The sequence below is a fragment of the Candoia aspera genome, chromosome 14 (genome assembly GCF_035149785.1).
Source record: "Candoia aspera isolate rCanAsp1 chromosome 14, rCanAsp1.hap2, whole genome shotgun sequence".
NCBI lineage: Eukaryota > Metazoa > Chordata > Lepidosauria > Squamata > Boidae > Candoia > Candoia aspera.
The window spans coordinates 11,744,924-11,761,209 of record NC_086166.1 but is presented as its reverse complement, the minus strand read 5'-3'; the positions used below and the strand labels follow the sequence as shown (position 1 = coordinate 11,761,209).

Genomic DNA, 16,286 nt, shown 5'->3' with positions numbered 1-16,286 from the left:
AGCATCCAGAGCCCGGCCCAACAGCTTCTTGGAGAGAGGGACGGTGAGCACAGTTTCTCTGCTGTGGATGACCACATGCCCACCCATAGAAATGGGCTCTCTCCTCTTTCTCTCCCAAAGAAGCAAAAATGAACAAAAACCACACGGGCACTCTACTGGGGTAGCATGATGGAAGAGCACAGCCACTCTTCCAAAGGAGAGAAGGGGTGGCTTTAACTGCCCAGCCATCCCAGGGAGATCCAGGGCTGGAATCCCACTTGAACCAGTTGCTGAAAGAGCCCGTTGCTCTCCCAGTCTTGCCTGTGCACGGCTCTGCCCTGGAACGGATCTCTGGGTCAGAAGGAGGAATGCCTGAATGCTGGAGTTGCCCTTAGCCCCTTATTGTCCCATGGGGCCTTGGAAATGGCTTCTAAAAGTGATGGGGCACAAAGCAACGTGTCACCAAACAGCTGGTCAGCAGCAATCTTGGCCTGGAAGAGAACCAGCAAGCACAGTTCCCCCTTTGTTTGGCGGAGGGAGGTCAGGAAGGAAAGAAGGGAATGTTGTGATGGAAGATGGAACTGGGGTTGGCGGGATGGAGAAAGGAAAGGAAAGGAGAGATGCCTCCCTCCCCTCTTGGACAGGAGTGGAATGTACAGCTGATGATCTGCAAGTCTGGAGAAATGGAACAAGGATGGCATACAAGCCACATCAGCTTTTTACACCAGAACAGACGAGCCAAGCCAGGATCAAAAAACTGCCACCCACAGCCCAAAGCGAATTCAGACTCTACCTTATCACAAGACGGAAGCAAGCGAGCATGCAAAGGTTGTGGTTTGCTCCAAAGAGAGGGGGAGGGGAAAGTCCCCTTATTCATTCATTAGCAAACTCAAGAGAGTAGAAACAAAATGAAAAAAAGAAAACAAAGAAAAGGAGGCAGATGGGATCCACCAAGGAGCGTGCGTTGTGTGAGCTTCGAGTCAGCTGGGACCGTTTGGGTGGGTTCCTCCAGTCGATCTCCTCACTGTCTAGCTTGGCGTTCCAAACAGCTCCTCTTTCTGGAGCTTCCAAGGACGAGGAGCTCCCCAAAATCCAGAGCTCCAAGAATTTCTGGGACAAGATCCAAGGTTTTCTCTCACAGCATTGGTCAGTTTCCTTCTTCCTCCTCCTCCTCCTCCTCCTCCTCTCCCCCCTGACCCCAACATTTCCTTTTATAAGAGTCATTTCACTGCAGCAGCGTCCCATTCTTGGAATTCAGAGGCGAATCCGTTCCACAACCGTTGATGTTCCACCTGGCCCAGGGAATCTCTGGAGGGCGCTTGACTTCCCTTGTTCAACTTCCCACCTCCAATGTAAACAATGCCAACCACTTCGAGGGCAGGGTCAACCATCCAACATCCGTACCTCGAAGGCCTTCACAAGGACTGGTCCCTGTATCTTTGCGCCCCCCAGACTGGGTAGGCTCATAGGCAAACCTCTCCCTGCCCATACAGCATTAAATGCCCGGACGGACGGAAACCATTTTCATCCAGCACTGAGTGGCGTTGGCTTGCCTGCCAACTGGCTAATCGGCCATTGGGATTTTTGTGCTCATTTCCCCACATCCCTTTCATTTGGTTTTGCTGTTGGGGTTTCTGTGCACATGTGTATGTTTTCCTTATTCTTTTCCCCCACAAGGTAAGGTTTCCAAACAGCTCACTACAAGGAAGATGAGAGATGATGGAGACATCAGGATTTACAAACTTGAGGAACAATTCTTCCACTTTGTAGAGCCACGGCCGATCCACCTAGTGACCAACTCTTTCTCGATTGTTCATTTGCGTTCGTTGCACTGTTTTTCCCTTTGAGTGTACACGTGTGAGTGTGTGATCTTAAGTCACAGCATCTCTTCTGGAAAGAAACCATCCATATATATCTATATATCCATACATCCATACATAGATATATATCAATGATGAATAAATAAATAAAACCTTGGCTCTGGTTGGTTGGTCAGTGCTGGGTTAGGATTGGAGAACATGACTCCAGGGTTTGGGCAGATCCTTCTAGCGAGCTGCTTACTCGATCACCATGCAGCCAGGCAGGTGTTGGGAAAAGTATTTAAAAAGCTCAGGAGTAGCGCCTGGGCAATTGGTCAGCTCCAGTTCTTCCAGGTCATGAAGCTGAGCTAGGCCTGAAAGCCCCGTGGTGGTCAGCAGAGGACAGCCTGGCAAAGTGAAATCAGAGAGTGCCCGGTGAACAAGAAAGAATATCTCAGCTCAAAAGGCTAACATCAGAGGTGACTTGAAAAGAAAACAGGGAGACGTTCTTTCATTCTGAGAATCTTTATTTCGGTATTGGGATACTTGTGTGTGTGTGTGTGTGTGTGCGTGCAGGGGCATCTGTGTGTCTGGGTCAATACTTGTCGGCATCTGCGTGTGCATATCGGGGCACGGGTGTGCCATGTGTGTGTCTGCGCAGACATGCACGCGTCTGTATGCATGCCTGCGCCTGTCTGAGTTGGTGCATCTGAACCTGGGGCACACTACCATCTGCGGCTGGTTTCACACCACAAGCTAGTTTAAGGTCAAAGGAAGCAGGGAGTTTGGGGTTTAGGGTGCGGTGGAAACCCAGCCCTTGTCTGTAAAACCATTAAATCAGTGTTTCTCAACCTTGGGAACTTGAAGATGTGTGGACTTCAACTCCCAGAATTCTCAATTGGCCGGCTGGGGAATTCTGGGAGTTGAATGCACACATCTTCAAGTTCCCAAGGCTGAGCAACACCACATTAGGTGGTTTATTCTTTGACACATCGCATGTTAGATAAATACCACACTTGTGGGATTGCTGATCTCCAGTTTGCTTGTTGTGTGAACTTAGCCCTGTGTAGTTTTACCTGATCCTGGCTATTAGCTCCTTCTCTGCTCAGCTAGGGAGTTTATAGCAGAACGCTCTATGGGACTTCACTTGAGTGCCCTGGGTAGAAATTATGTGATAATAATATGACTGGCTGAATCACCATTTTCTGGGCTATGCAAAGCTCTTTTTCTTTCCCTCTGATCAAACGGACTCAGCAGGTTTCTGGCATAGACCATTGTTTCTCAAACTTGGCAACTTGAAGATGCGTGGATTTCAGCTCCCAGAATTTGTCAAGCGGCCACGTTTGAAAACCCTGGCATAGGACAGACAACTACCAAATTTTTGTGACCCAGTTTGGTAGTGGAAGAAAATTAACCCTTTCCATTCTTTCTATTGCCATCTTTCTTGGGAATAAAAGCAAGCAAACACACAATCTGGCAATACCTCAAAGGTTTTGCCCAGACCCTGAATTTTCCATGAAAAAAATTGCAAGCGCTTTAACCATTACTGAATGAGGGAGGCCCCAGTGGATCCAAAATCTCTCTATCTTCCAACCCCATGTCCCACTGGATCTGAAAGGATCCCCCAAATCCAACTCTCACCAGCAAGAGACAAGAGGCGTATACTTCTCATTCCCAGCAGATGTTTCAGCCCAAAATCTTGCACCTGCAAAGGAGGAGAAGAAAGGATTGTGAGACACCAAGCCCTACAAACAAATGCATACTTTGTTCCTGATGCTCCATTGCAAATTGCAAGCCTTGTTCTGGGTGAAGCTCGCAAGGAGAGAATTTGCAAACAGCTGCTTCTCTGCCAGCTCTCCTTAACCTACCTGACAGCACCAGCGGAGATACAGGTTCCTAAGAGATGACATGGTGGACAAGTAACTGAGCCCAGTGTCTGTTATCCGTACACACCTGCCAGAGAAATGAAGATGGACAACTGTAAAGATAAAAGCAGGAGAACAAAGGGAGTATCTCCCTAGAGGAGTAAGCAAACTATGGTCCTATTGCACAGGCATGCAATTTTCATCAGGACAAGGGCCACCTTGGACTTTGTGCAGCCTGTTGAAGGTCTGACTCATAAAAGAGGGTGGGACGAGGGCCAGTTTTGGGGAAGGCTTAGGAGGATGAAAGGATTCAATAGGTGCTTTAAGCCTCTGCAGACCTCAAGGGGCCATTGTGCCCTTCACCTCCATCAATTCACCAAAGGATGATGATGATGATGATGATGATCATCATCATCATCATCATCCAAGAGCAAATTAAATCTGTTAAAACTGCTCAGGGTTTTGAAGGCCCCTGGAAAGTTGCCTAGCCTTGCAAAAATTCAGTTATCTGGAGAGGGGTAGATACATGGCAGAACCAGTGAAATGTTACTTAGGCTTTCCCAATGTCCCTTGTGTGTGAGCTAGGACAACTCACAAGGGGGCAGCATCAGATCATAGAGGATGGGTGATACCAAGCTGGAGAAGAAGAGGTGGACATTTCTAGATCAGAAGACTTATGATGATTGAGACAAACTGAGCATGGAAGTAGTGACCCTGCTGTCCATCCTAATACTAGGAGAAGGTCCATTCAAACCTGCTAGACAATATCACTTGGCAAGTGAGCTACCAATGGGGATTTGGAAAAAAAGGGAATGGATGGATCAGATGTTGATAGGATGATAGCACCATAACAGATTTTTACTGGATGTGTTGCTATCAGGGTGGCCATCAGTTTCATGGGACCTTGAATCACAGGTCTTTGAGAAAATGTACTTGAGGCCCAGCATCTCATTGGGAGCCCTCTGAGGTTCTGAAGAACATTTCAGAACATTGGAAGCTACCTTGGACCAAGTTAATTCTCTGTTTCTCTAACTTGGGGTCATCTCATGGGTCCTTCCATTGCCTTACCTCATCCTTGTCTGTCCCACTCTCCACCCTGTGCCCCTTCCACTTTGCCTCTTTGGATCATGACCTTTGCAAGTTCTTTTCTCAGCTCAGTTGAAGGTAGTCAATGGCATGACCCCAAGCTGTCCAAACTTTTCTTAGACCCTGTACACCTAATTCCCTGGGATTTCTTGTTTCAGGCCTCAATCTTGGCACTCACGAAAGGAATCTGGAAGATCAGTTCCCTCCTTACCTATCAAGCACCAGCTCTTCCAACTTGTGGAGGTCACAGGCAATGTACTCCAGAGCCATATCCGTGATCCGAGGGCACCACGACAGGTCCAAGCTCCGAAGCTTGCGGAGGTTCTCTGCTACCAACTCCACACCATCATCCGTCACCTTCGAGCAGCCAGAGAGGCTGAGCACACTCAAGTTGGGGAGGCTGTGCACCATGTTGACCACTCCATGGTTTGTGATTTCCCAGCAGGAGTTCAGGCGGAGAGTGTGGGTTGTGTAACCCTGCTTGGCAGTGAAGTAGGCCAGGGCTGTATCCGTCACGTGATAGGCCTGAAGATTTAGCTCGGTCAAGTTGGGCAGCAGCTGCGAGATGGCAGCAATGGCATCGTCGGCCACATTGATGCAGTCGCTGATGCTCAGCGAGCAGATGCGGGCATTCAGACTAGACCAGAGCCCTGCCTCAGTGAAATCATTGCATCCAGACAGCTCCAGATGCATGACACCCTGCATCTGTTCCAGCATTACCTGAAAGGGCAACAGGTAGACTCAGATCACAAAATTCACTCCACGCCCAGGTGAGCAAAACAGCATGGCTGCCTTCATTTAACACACTTCACATGTTTACTGAATTAACCCATTTTCAGCATCTGAAGAACGTAAAGTAACATACCAGGCTGGGTTTGCATAACATTATGTCCTTCCCCCACAAAAGTGTAAATATAGTTGCTTGGTCTTTAAATGACTTGGTTAAATGTGATACCCAAAGAAATAAAACATACTATGACTTAACATGATGGTTTAGTTCACAAAATATACTAAGACAATGGCTAGATTCCGGTGACACAGTCACAAATTACCACCCCGAAATTGTGGGAATTCACCCATTGGCTGAGTTCAGACGACAAGCTCCACTTGGTTACTGAATTAACCCAGTTTCTAGGTTTGCAAAACATATTGAACCTAAGGGTATGGATTTGAAGAACACACTAAGCCTCCAAAACACTAATTAAGGTTAATATTAACCTCAGCATATTGTATAAAAGCTCAGCATATTGTATAAAAGCGCCTACTGGTCTTCACATAGTCATAGAGTCTCATAAGGTGGAGTGAAAGATATTTCTGATGTCAGAAGTAGAGATGTGGCAGTTTTACAACTTCTGGAGGAAAAATCCTGCAAGTTTTCTTTCAGAAGTTTCAGATCACAGCATTCTCAACCAGTCCACTGGGATGCGATCAATATTTGTTTAAATCAAGGGGTGTAAGTGTGTGTGTGCAGCCTGTGGCCCTCCAGACATGGCTAAGCTCCAACTCCCAGAAGCCCCAATCAACATGGCCAATAGTGAGACACACTGGAGGTTGTATCTCAGCAACATCTGGAGGACCACAATTTAAGCCAGTCCTGGCTTAAATAGCATGCGGCTCAATATGAGGCACCTTCTTGTCTTACGGAAGTTCTCTCGTAGTCAGGGAAGGATCATATCCCTGGTTTAAACTACTATAGTTTATATCATAGGAAATACGTAAGAAGCCATAATGACATCATGTGCCTCATCATGCCAATGATACAAATTATGTCACTATGATGCAGCTAACACCAAATCCATAATCTTCATCTTTGGGGCAATGACATCACTCTTCCTCCTCAAGATGCCCATGCGTTGTGTACAGAACGCCTCTGGCCTAGTCTTCTGCACTCCCCTATCAGTTATAGCCAACATCCTTTTTGCCCTTAAGCAGACAGTACTGCTTTAGATGGAATATGGTCTGAGCTGGTGTAAAACCAACACTTTTAATGGATAAAGTCATCAAGAATAATTTGCTTGATTAATCAGTTGGGAACAAAATAATCTGCAATGTGATGATTTAAGACTGAGCTTCTTTTTTTCTCCCTGTTACTCTATTTTAGTTCCGTTACTATAACAGGCAATGGGAAACAAAGACAACTTTTCCAATTTCTGTAATTGCAATTGCTCACTAACAGCAACTTCACCCATCTGCTTAAATATCTCAGAAAGACATCTGCTCCAATAGGGCTTAGGCAGCATACAAAGACGCCACTGGGGTGTGCTGATGGGAAAGGGTGGCTTGTTGGGAAGGACACCACATGTGAGCCAGGGCTGGACCCAATTAGTCAGAAGTTAATTTTGTACAACAAAGCAAGGGCTTTTTCTGTGATGAATGCCTGTACAATCAAGTTGTAAAATCCAGCATAAGTCAGATACTGTTGGAAGCGAGATCTATAGGCTGAGTTCCTGCTTTGTGCTAAGCCATGGTTGGTGTTAACCATGGTTGGTTGAATAAGCCACAATGGCTATGTTCCCACTTGAGGCTAAGCCATGGTTTATAAAGCAGAGTGGCTGGGTTCACGCAACACATGAAGCTGACTTCTAGCAACTCTCAGCATGGGATAGACTTAATATAATTTGCGGATTCAGTCCGGAATCCCTGAATTAAGAGCTGTTAAATGTCCCCTATTTTAATGGCTATTCACATGGGCATTTATGGTGGCGAGGAGAGACACTGGTGCTTCACTGTAGCTTCTAGTGCAGTGTTTCTCAACCATGGCTGGCTGGGGAATTCTGGGAGTTGAAGTCCACATATCTTAAAGTTGCCAAGGTTGAGGAACATTGTTCTAGGGGATGCCTACAGCTGTCCATTTGAGTCTGATTTATGGAAGGAGAACCTGGAGGCTTAAAAGCTTTCCCCCAGCAGCCCTGCACACATATTACAGTGGCATTGGCCCAAAGTGGGGGAGTTTATAATCCTGTCTGACTCTCTTTAGGGTGGGGATTGGTGCAGAACGACCTCCAACAGTCACACATTTCTTGCATGTAGGTCACATAAAAAAATGGGTGGAACTTTCATCATATCCTCCTGGACGCCATCTTGCCTTTTTTGATCATACTTTTCTAGTCGTATATTTCATAGCTTTCTCCAACAGAACAGACTGTCTGTAGCTCAAAGTTGAACTGTGGAGTCCTTGGTGCTCTCTGAGCTTGGTTGTTGGCTTGCAGACGTTTCATTACCAGACTAGGTAACATCATCAGCACTAGTGAGTGTAAATGTCCCTATTTACACCAAGAGACACATAGAGATAAACCACATTTACACACCATTCAAAAGAGACAATAAATAAGTAAATAAGCAAGCAAACAAGCTAAGAAGGAAACAAAAAGACCAGAACACATTGTCTCTAGCAACCAACAACCAGATAAGCAGGGATTAACACAGACAAACAATCAAGCAGAAAACAATACACACCCCCACCAACACTGGCAGGGCAACTACTGTATATAAACAGGGAGCCAACTCCACACTCCCTCGCACTGATGATGTTACCTCATCAGGTAATGAAACGTCTGCAAGCCAACCACCAAGCTCAGAGAGCACCAAGGACTCTACATAACTTTCTCCATTAGTCTCATTTTTTAAAAAATGGCAATTTGGCAACAACGTTTTGGTAGGAAACTCTATTGGCTTTGGGGGAGCTACCTCCAGCCTGGAGAGCCCAGGTTGAACTTTCCTGCAACAGAGGCATGGCCATCAGCCTGGAAGCAGGAGACCTACCTCAAGACCTGCATCTGTGATGGTCGACCTCTTAAGGCTCATAGATTTCACCCCTTTCTTGGAGAGGGGGTAGTTATCAATGAACTCACAGATGTCCAAGTCGGAAACCCCGACAAGGCAGAAACCATCGAACCCCCGGATGGCAAAACCTTGAAGGCTGACAAACTCCTTATCCCCACTGGGCAGGACGTTGTACAGCTCTTTGGTGTCCAGCACCGGCGTCAGACCCACCCAAAATTTGGGTTGATACAAGACCCTCCTCCAGGCTTTGCACACCTGGGCCAGGACACATTTCTCACAGGCTGAAAAGTACATAAATAAGCGGTTCAGGATTTTTTCATCCACGGCCAGATGTCTTTTGGTGGGGGAGCTTGAGAGGTCTTCCAGGGACGGGAAGTCCCCACTGGTTGGGGAAATCTCATCAGAGGGAAGTCCCACCACGGTGGCTCCTGAAGGCCCCCCTGTCAGAGCAGCCAAAGACAATGGTGAAGTTAGACCAGGCATGGACAGGTCACTGTGGTTCATTAAGGCTGGGCTGATGATGGCAGGCACGGAAGACTGGCACAGGCGGTTTTTCATCGCTGGGGTCCCTTTGGTGATGCTTGCAGAGCCAAGTCCATTGGCCTGGGTGGGGAGTTTAACGAGTCCATTCCGGGGTAAACATGGGGGCTTGGTGTCGCTGTTGCCAAGATTCGACATCTTCCAAGGTCACTCTGGAACACAACACAGAAAGGCGTTAGAAGCCTCCTGGACTCAGCAGTTCTCAGAAGAATTCCCCCTGTCCCAGGCCTTTTGCTTCTTTTTTAAACCTGCCCCTGAGAATATGTGACATGAGGTCTCCATAAGTCGCCATGTCTCCAACTCAAGAAATTGCTACCTGTTTTACTCTGTAAAGAACCAAAAGGGGTGACCGGTTGGGGCTTTACAGCCTGAATGAAAAAGAGCCACCCCTGGGGTCCGCAGAGCAAAAATGCAGAGCCAAAACAGCGGAACTGGCTACAGGAGAGGACTTGTCATCACCGGGCGATGAGAACTGCTCTTGAATTATTGATCCCCACCTAGTTAATTCATGAACTGTTTAGCTGGATTCCCTCACCATGCTAAGCCGTAAAGTGCTTGCCTTGCGTTTTAAGCTTAGCAAGCTGTGTGAAACCAGCCACCAGAGTTTCTTCCATACAGTAGATAGTTAAACAAACCATAGATTGCTTTGATTTACACGCACAATCCATGCAAGTCTTGAGCTGCAAGTCAGAAAGGACAAATAAAACTGTTGGCTGTCTGTATTTTATTTGCGTTCCCCAGCCTTGATTTGCATATGTTGGTATAATATATCATCTCCAGTGTTCTGCCTCGCAGCCTTACTTTGTGTGGCTAGCAGAATAAATCATTGGTAATTTCTGACTTAAACAAGAGGGGCATTTTATGGGAAATATATCTCAACTCCCACAGACAGCCTCTACTCAAGGGGTATTGCGGTGGGTGTGTCAAGATAGTGGTGATATCTGGCCCTTCTTTTTAGATGTGTCACAGCCAACGTCTTGACTTTTTTGACCCCCATGGACCTCCCTGTCTATTTTAGCATAGGCTCTCTTGACTTTACAAAGCATTTTTCTCCCAGTCGGTGCCTGAGTTTTTCCTTCTTGCCCTAAAACTGCCCGGTCTCACCTTTCACAGGCATCCTGTAACCTGGTGTTTCTCAATCTCAGCAACTTTAAGATGGGTGGACTTCAACTCCCAGAATTCTCCAGCCAGCATGCTGGGACTGGGGAATTCTGGGAGTTGAAGTCCACTCATCTGAGACTGAGAAACACTTTTGTAACCTAACACTTAATCAGAAGAAAATTTCTACTAGTGATGATTTCATAACAGTTGTTCAAATGATGCTATAACCTTGTTGTTTTGTTCCCCTGCACCCGCCCTCCATTCTGGCTCTTCCCCCAGGGTCTGGGACAGAGTGCCATTGGAGCCTAAAGATGGTGGTGTTTTGGTAGGTCAAGAGAGCCTATGCTAAAATAGACAGGGAGGTCCACGGGGGTCAAAAAAGTCAAGAGGTTGATGGTGGTGGTGCATTGAAAGAGAATGGCTGGTGTGCCAGATTTTTGCTTTTTGCTTTTATTGGTTTTTGGGGTTGTTGTGAGCTGGCCAGAGTTGTGTTTCTTAAGATGGGCAGCCCAACTAACCCACAAACCAACCAACCAACCAACCAACCAGTGTGACTGCAAACATTCTATAAAACAGACCAGTTCCATTGAGTTGCCCCCCTCCCCGTCCCATCTTTTTCCTTGCAACACCCTGGATTATCTCCCCAAAGGATTCTTGATTTTTTTTTTTTGGCAAGTTCACACACTTGCCAAAGGAGCTGAACTTTAAAAAAGTACTGAAGTAGCTTAGTAGTTTAATAATTCCAACTTTAAACATTTGCAAGCTGTGATGGCAACTGGCTTGCAGAAAAGTCCTTCGAGTTTCTGCCTTGTCTGCTGGAGCAGCACCCTGAGGGAAATATTCAGAAACTGCTACCAAAAAGAAAAAAAAAGCCAGAAGCATTTATTGAGCCCTGGAAAAGGAGATAGTATTTGGAAGAGATGTGGGCTGGTTCCTTCCTGACATATGGGATGTAAGAGGGTGGGGAGGAAAAGCACAGTTGAACTTGCATGATTCTATTATTATGGCCTATCTCAATAAAGCTTAGTTCTAGTCTCCTTGTGGAGTCGGTTTCCTGATCTGGACAGCCGTGAAGGGCTAACCTTCTGGGATGAATTTTCCTGGCCTAAGGTAACAATAGGTACATGAAGGTGGATGGAGGCTTGCTTCTCATTAGCAGGTCCAGGGAGTGATAGATAAAGGAAGGACTCTTTGCTGGACTCCTAGACAGGTCCATCTAGTTTTCCAGTTTTCTTGGCCACAGTATGGAAGTTGTTTCCCATTACCTTTTTCTGGAATCCTTTTCCCACTTCCCAGTCTGGGTTACAGCCCTTGGGTTCCTTGAAATCTCCCATTGAGGGTCTAAGTTCTGCTTAGCGTTTTGAAACTGCCAAGGTCCACATGGTTTTCTTGGCAACAGATTGGAAGTGTTTTGCCATGGTCATCTTTTTTGACTTCCCAGTCTAGCCTATCATCCTGGCATTTCTTGGCAGTCTCCCACCCAGGTAAGAAGCCTGACCCTGCTTAGCTTTTTGAAGATTGGCCAAAGTTAGCTAGGAGCCACCGGCTATAACCTGCAAAACTCATATGCAGTATTGAGCGAGTCTCTATGTGTTGCCTGCTTTATGATGAGCTCATGTGCCCTCTCATTTCCAGCTCTGTCACATTTCACAAAGATTAGCCTGCTCTCTGGGGAATCTATTGTTGAGCTAAAGTGTGTATTGGATTTTGCAAGATCATCGATCAATACAACTGAAACCAGGTAACATAAGCCATTCTCAGCTACACGACTACTGTGTTCAATAGAACATCATATTTCTAAAAAGAACAGGAAAAGGATTGAATCAGCCCCTGTCTGCAAAGGAAGAGGAGCCTTCCCCAACCCTGCAGTAAGTTAACAATTTAAAATATATAGAAAGCCAAATTATTATTCTCCAGTAATGAATGACAAACACGGCCAATTCTGGCTAACGTGGCAAGAGAGATGGGATCCCAGGCCTGATGGGTGCTATGTGGGCTCCATGTATGCATGGGTTTAGGACTCTTCTGAAAGAGTGCTGTACTTGTTTTTTAGAACATGGCCTTAGTGTGAGAGTGAGAAAAATGCCCGGGTATACCAGATGCCCCAAAAGAACCCATTGTAATGGTATGTGGGAAAGACCTTGGGAGACGGGGCTAAGAAATGCTGCCTAGGAAATGGTCAGATAACAGGGAGCTGAGCATGCAGCTGCATAGTGGGTGGGGCAAGAGGCTCAGGAGGGACCCTCCCTAGTTTTTTGGGCTGTAAAGGAGACAGTGGGGGTGGGGGGAGAATTGTACTTTCAGTCTTGCAAGATTCTGTCAATGTAGCTTTACAAAAAAGTAGAATTAGCTCAACTGGTCCTGTTTCCTGTCTGGTCTATCTGGGAAGGCTGACACCCATGATGAAATTGACTAGACAGAAGAGTGAAACTGGCCAGACTTGGGTCACTGATACAAAGCTGGCTGGGGTGTCTGTGGCTGAGATCCACTGATCTGATTTCACTTCACTGGCTTTGATTAGAGCCCCTCCCTGTGTGAACCTGCTGCTTGCACCTCCCAATCCCCAGCTGCACCATTGTGTACCAGAATCCCCCAAAATGAAGTGTGAAAAATGGCCTCCACCCTGTACTCCCACAGTGTTTGTTCTGAAGGAGAGCTGGGATGGGAGAGGGCAAAGCAGCTTTCTCCACGCTGGGGGAGGGGGAAAATCACCTGTTTTTATTTACTTGTTTATTTGAGTAATACTTTTTTTGGATCTCCTTCTTCTTCTGCTGTCCAGGTTGGAAGGAATAAGTCCATTGGTGCAGTGGTTTAGAAGCAAAGCCGCCTCTGAAACTTACTTACTTACTTACTTACTTATTTACTTATTTATTTATCAAATTTCTATTACCGCCCATCTCCCCCAAAAAGAGGGACTTAAAAAAATACTAAAAAGAAAGGTAAGTATTGGGAAGGGTTAACGGAAAGGATGCATAAGAGGTTCTGAAACTGTAGGGGGTTTCTCCTTCCTTTCATTTCAACATGTTTACTCGTTACATTTGGAGTAGGGCAGAGTTGCAGAAACCTTCTGAAACTTTGGTGTCTCCCCCTTTTTAAGCTCCTGAGCATCAATAATGCTAGTGCATATTAATGAGGAGGGTGTAGAGACGATGATCACTGTGGGCAGGAGAAGGGTCCTGCCGTCATGGTAATCAGAAGAGCCCACTTTGACCTTCTCCTGGTACTTTTTGATTTACTTCTTGATCTCAGAAGCAGCAGGTGGTATTCTGAAAATACCTAAAAATGCACATGGTCATCCAATGAGGTTTGTTAATGCTGTGCCAATATCTGCCTTGCAATTTCTCAGATGTTCTCCTCCCTGGCTAGAGATGTTTTTGTTTTCAGCTCTATCCACAAGAAGCTTAAGAAATCCTTCCCAATTTTTCTTCTCCATGCTTTTGAGCTTGCTTTGTTGATGGAGCTAGTGGGGTCCTCTTCTGTTCCACATCCTCCCAGCCCTGGGCAGCCTCCCTAGTTGGTCCCACTTCCCCACCTGAAAAAAGCCCCATGGAATGCATTCCCTGGTCATGGGATTGAAGAAGACCACAGAAGGCTGGAGTGCTCCATGGACAGCGAAAAACGGGATTCACACACATCTCTTAGCTGCTGTTTAACTAGAGACATCTAAGAACACTACCTTCCCTCAGGAAAATTTCACCAAGCCTGATTTTTTCTCTGGAAACATTTCCAAAGCAAGGGCTGGTTCACCACATTGAATGTAACCTGGTAGGAAAAAAAGGCAGAATTTCTGGGATAGGCTTGATGCTTGTATACTCTAAATCTGCTGCTGTTAGAGCTCAGCTATAACAGCTGGTTGAACAGCTGGCCACCACATTGCCTTCTTGACCTCATGGGGACCCACTGGCCAGTGTTTGGACTTTCTCCTTCCCTATAAATATGCCAGTTAAGAATGGAAGGCCCCTCTAAGGTCCTTCCTTGTGTCAGGTCAGGCTTTCCAGCCAGCCTGGAAAGGCCTCCCAAATGTTCTACATGCACAAGCTGCGTGTCACATCCAATTTGTCTCGGGCACACCAGCCCAAGCCTTGAGAGCAAACAGAGAGCTTGTCTCTCGAGGGACTCTCTGGCGGAGACATTGAAGCCAGGCTGGGATTCTGCTGTCTGGAAACTTCCCGAGATCACGTGCCAATGCAGATGGCTGGCTGGGAGAAATTCTTCCCAGACACGCACTTAACAGGCATGCTGCTTTCTTGCTGCCAACAAGCAGACATGGACCTTCCTTTAATTCAGAGAACAAGCCAGCAGCTGGTCAGGAAAGGAAAGCTATTCAAAGGCAGGCTATTTTTGGGGGGGGGGGGGGGAAGGGGAGGCAGTTATCCACACTTAAACCTTGTCGCCAGATTTCAAACCACAGTCACAGTATTACTAGAAAAATCTGGACTATGCAGACGTTTTAAATCAAACCAGAACAGCACACATCCTTTTATAGTGCATGATTTAATCTGCATTTTTTTTCTGGACAGCGAGGAAAGCGGTGAATGTAGCTGTGCCCCCACTCTTTCCCAATACTTGAAACAAGCAGGTTCTGCCTGTTGGCCTAACTTAATATAAAAGAGTGTGCCCCTTTTTCGGAATGCTTTACCTGTTCTGGGATCTTTGGGGAAAGAGTGACGGGGTTTATGGCAAGCCTTGACACCCCACTTTGTAATAATGGGGATCTTCTCCAGCATTCAAACCCTCACTCGCTTGCTTGAAGGTAGAGCCGAATGGGAGAAGGGGGTCTTTTGCACCTAGGAGATTGGAGATGATTGCAAGGTTTTTATCCCTGGCGTTTCTACGAAGAGATAATAATCGCTTCACTGCCTGAGAATCTACATACTGCCTATTACAGCCGCCAAGGCTGATCTACAGAGAATTTTTTTCATCCCTACACCTCTGCGAGCAGAGATACGTAATCCATCTATGGCAGAAATATTTGATTGTGTTCTTGTGTTCTCTCCTGGAGATGCATGGTTTATGCTTTGATTGTTGCACCATTTTCAGCTTTTAATCTAAGTCACCCAGAGACCTATGGAGTTGGGTGATCTCTAAGTTGCACAAATAAATGGTGCAAACCAACAAACTCCAGAGGGTCCTGGGTGAAACTCTAGAGGGTTGCAACTCCAGAGGGTCCTGGGTGAAACGTTTTATCTGGACCCCTTTCAGTCAGGTTTCAGGCCAGGATATGGGACAGAAACTGCATTGGTTGCACTTATGGATGATCTCTGGTGGGAGCAGGATGGAGGCAGTGCATCCATCCTTGCTCTCCTTGACGTCTCAGCGGCTTTCGATACCATCGACCGTGGTATCCTTTTGGGTTGGCTCAGGGAGTTGAGGGTGGGTGGGGTAGTTCTGCGCTGGTTCACCTCCTTCCTCCAGGGCCGGTCCCATCGGTGGTGATAGGAGAGGAGAGATCCGACCCTCGACCCCTCCATTGTGGAGTGCCACAGGGTTCGGTTCTCTCTCCTCTTGTTTAACATCTACATGAAACCACTGGGTGAGATCATCCATCACCACGGGTTGAGGTATCATCAGTATGCTGATGATACCCAATTATACATCTCTATCCCGGGTGAGGTAAGTGATGCAGTGACTGCCCTTTCTCAGTGCCTGGGGGCTGTGGGGGTCTGGATGGGGAACAACAGGCTTCAACTGAACCCTGGTAAGATGGAGTGGCTGTGGATTGATGGTGCTTCATCTTCCGGGAAATTGTCATCCTTAGTTCTGGATGGGGTTGCACTGCCCCAGACAGACTCAGTGCATAATCTGGGGGTTCTCCTGGACTCACGACTCCTGCTTGAAGAGCAGGTGGTAGTCGTGGCCAGGAGGGCCTTTGCGCAACTTCAGGTTGTGCGCCAGTTACGCCCCTTCCTGGATCGAGAAGCCCTCTGAACAGTCACTCACGCCCTGGTTATCTCCCATATAGACTACTGCAATGTGCTCTACATGGAGCTACCCTTGAAGAGTATCCAGAAGCTTCAGCTGGTCCAGAATGCAGCCGCGCGGGCCATTTTTGGTGCCCCTAGGTCGGCACATATAACACCGTTGCTGCATGAGCTGCATTGGGTACCAGTTTGCTTCCGGGTCCAACTCAAGG

The 16,286-nt window shown here is 46.8% G+C and overlaps 1 protein-coding gene across 1 annotated transcript; it reads right to left on the bottom strand.

Moving 5' to 3' along the window:
- Nucleotides 1-2,036: 2,036 nt before the first annotated feature.
- On the bottom strand, nt 2,037-9,190 carry FBXL16 (F-box and leucine rich repeat protein 16). The gene is made up of 5 exons (XM_063314955.1): nt 8,492-9,190; nt 4,941-5,449; nt 3,647-3,731; nt 3,420-3,483; nt 2,037-2,185 (listed from the first exon to the last, which is right to left on the bottom strand). Exons 1-5 carry the CDS (start codon nt 9,188-9,190, stop codon nt 2,037-2,039), a joined length of 1,506 nt encoding a protein of 501 aa, XP_063171025.1.
- Between the last annotated feature and the right edge of the window lie 7,096 nt (nt 9,191-16,286).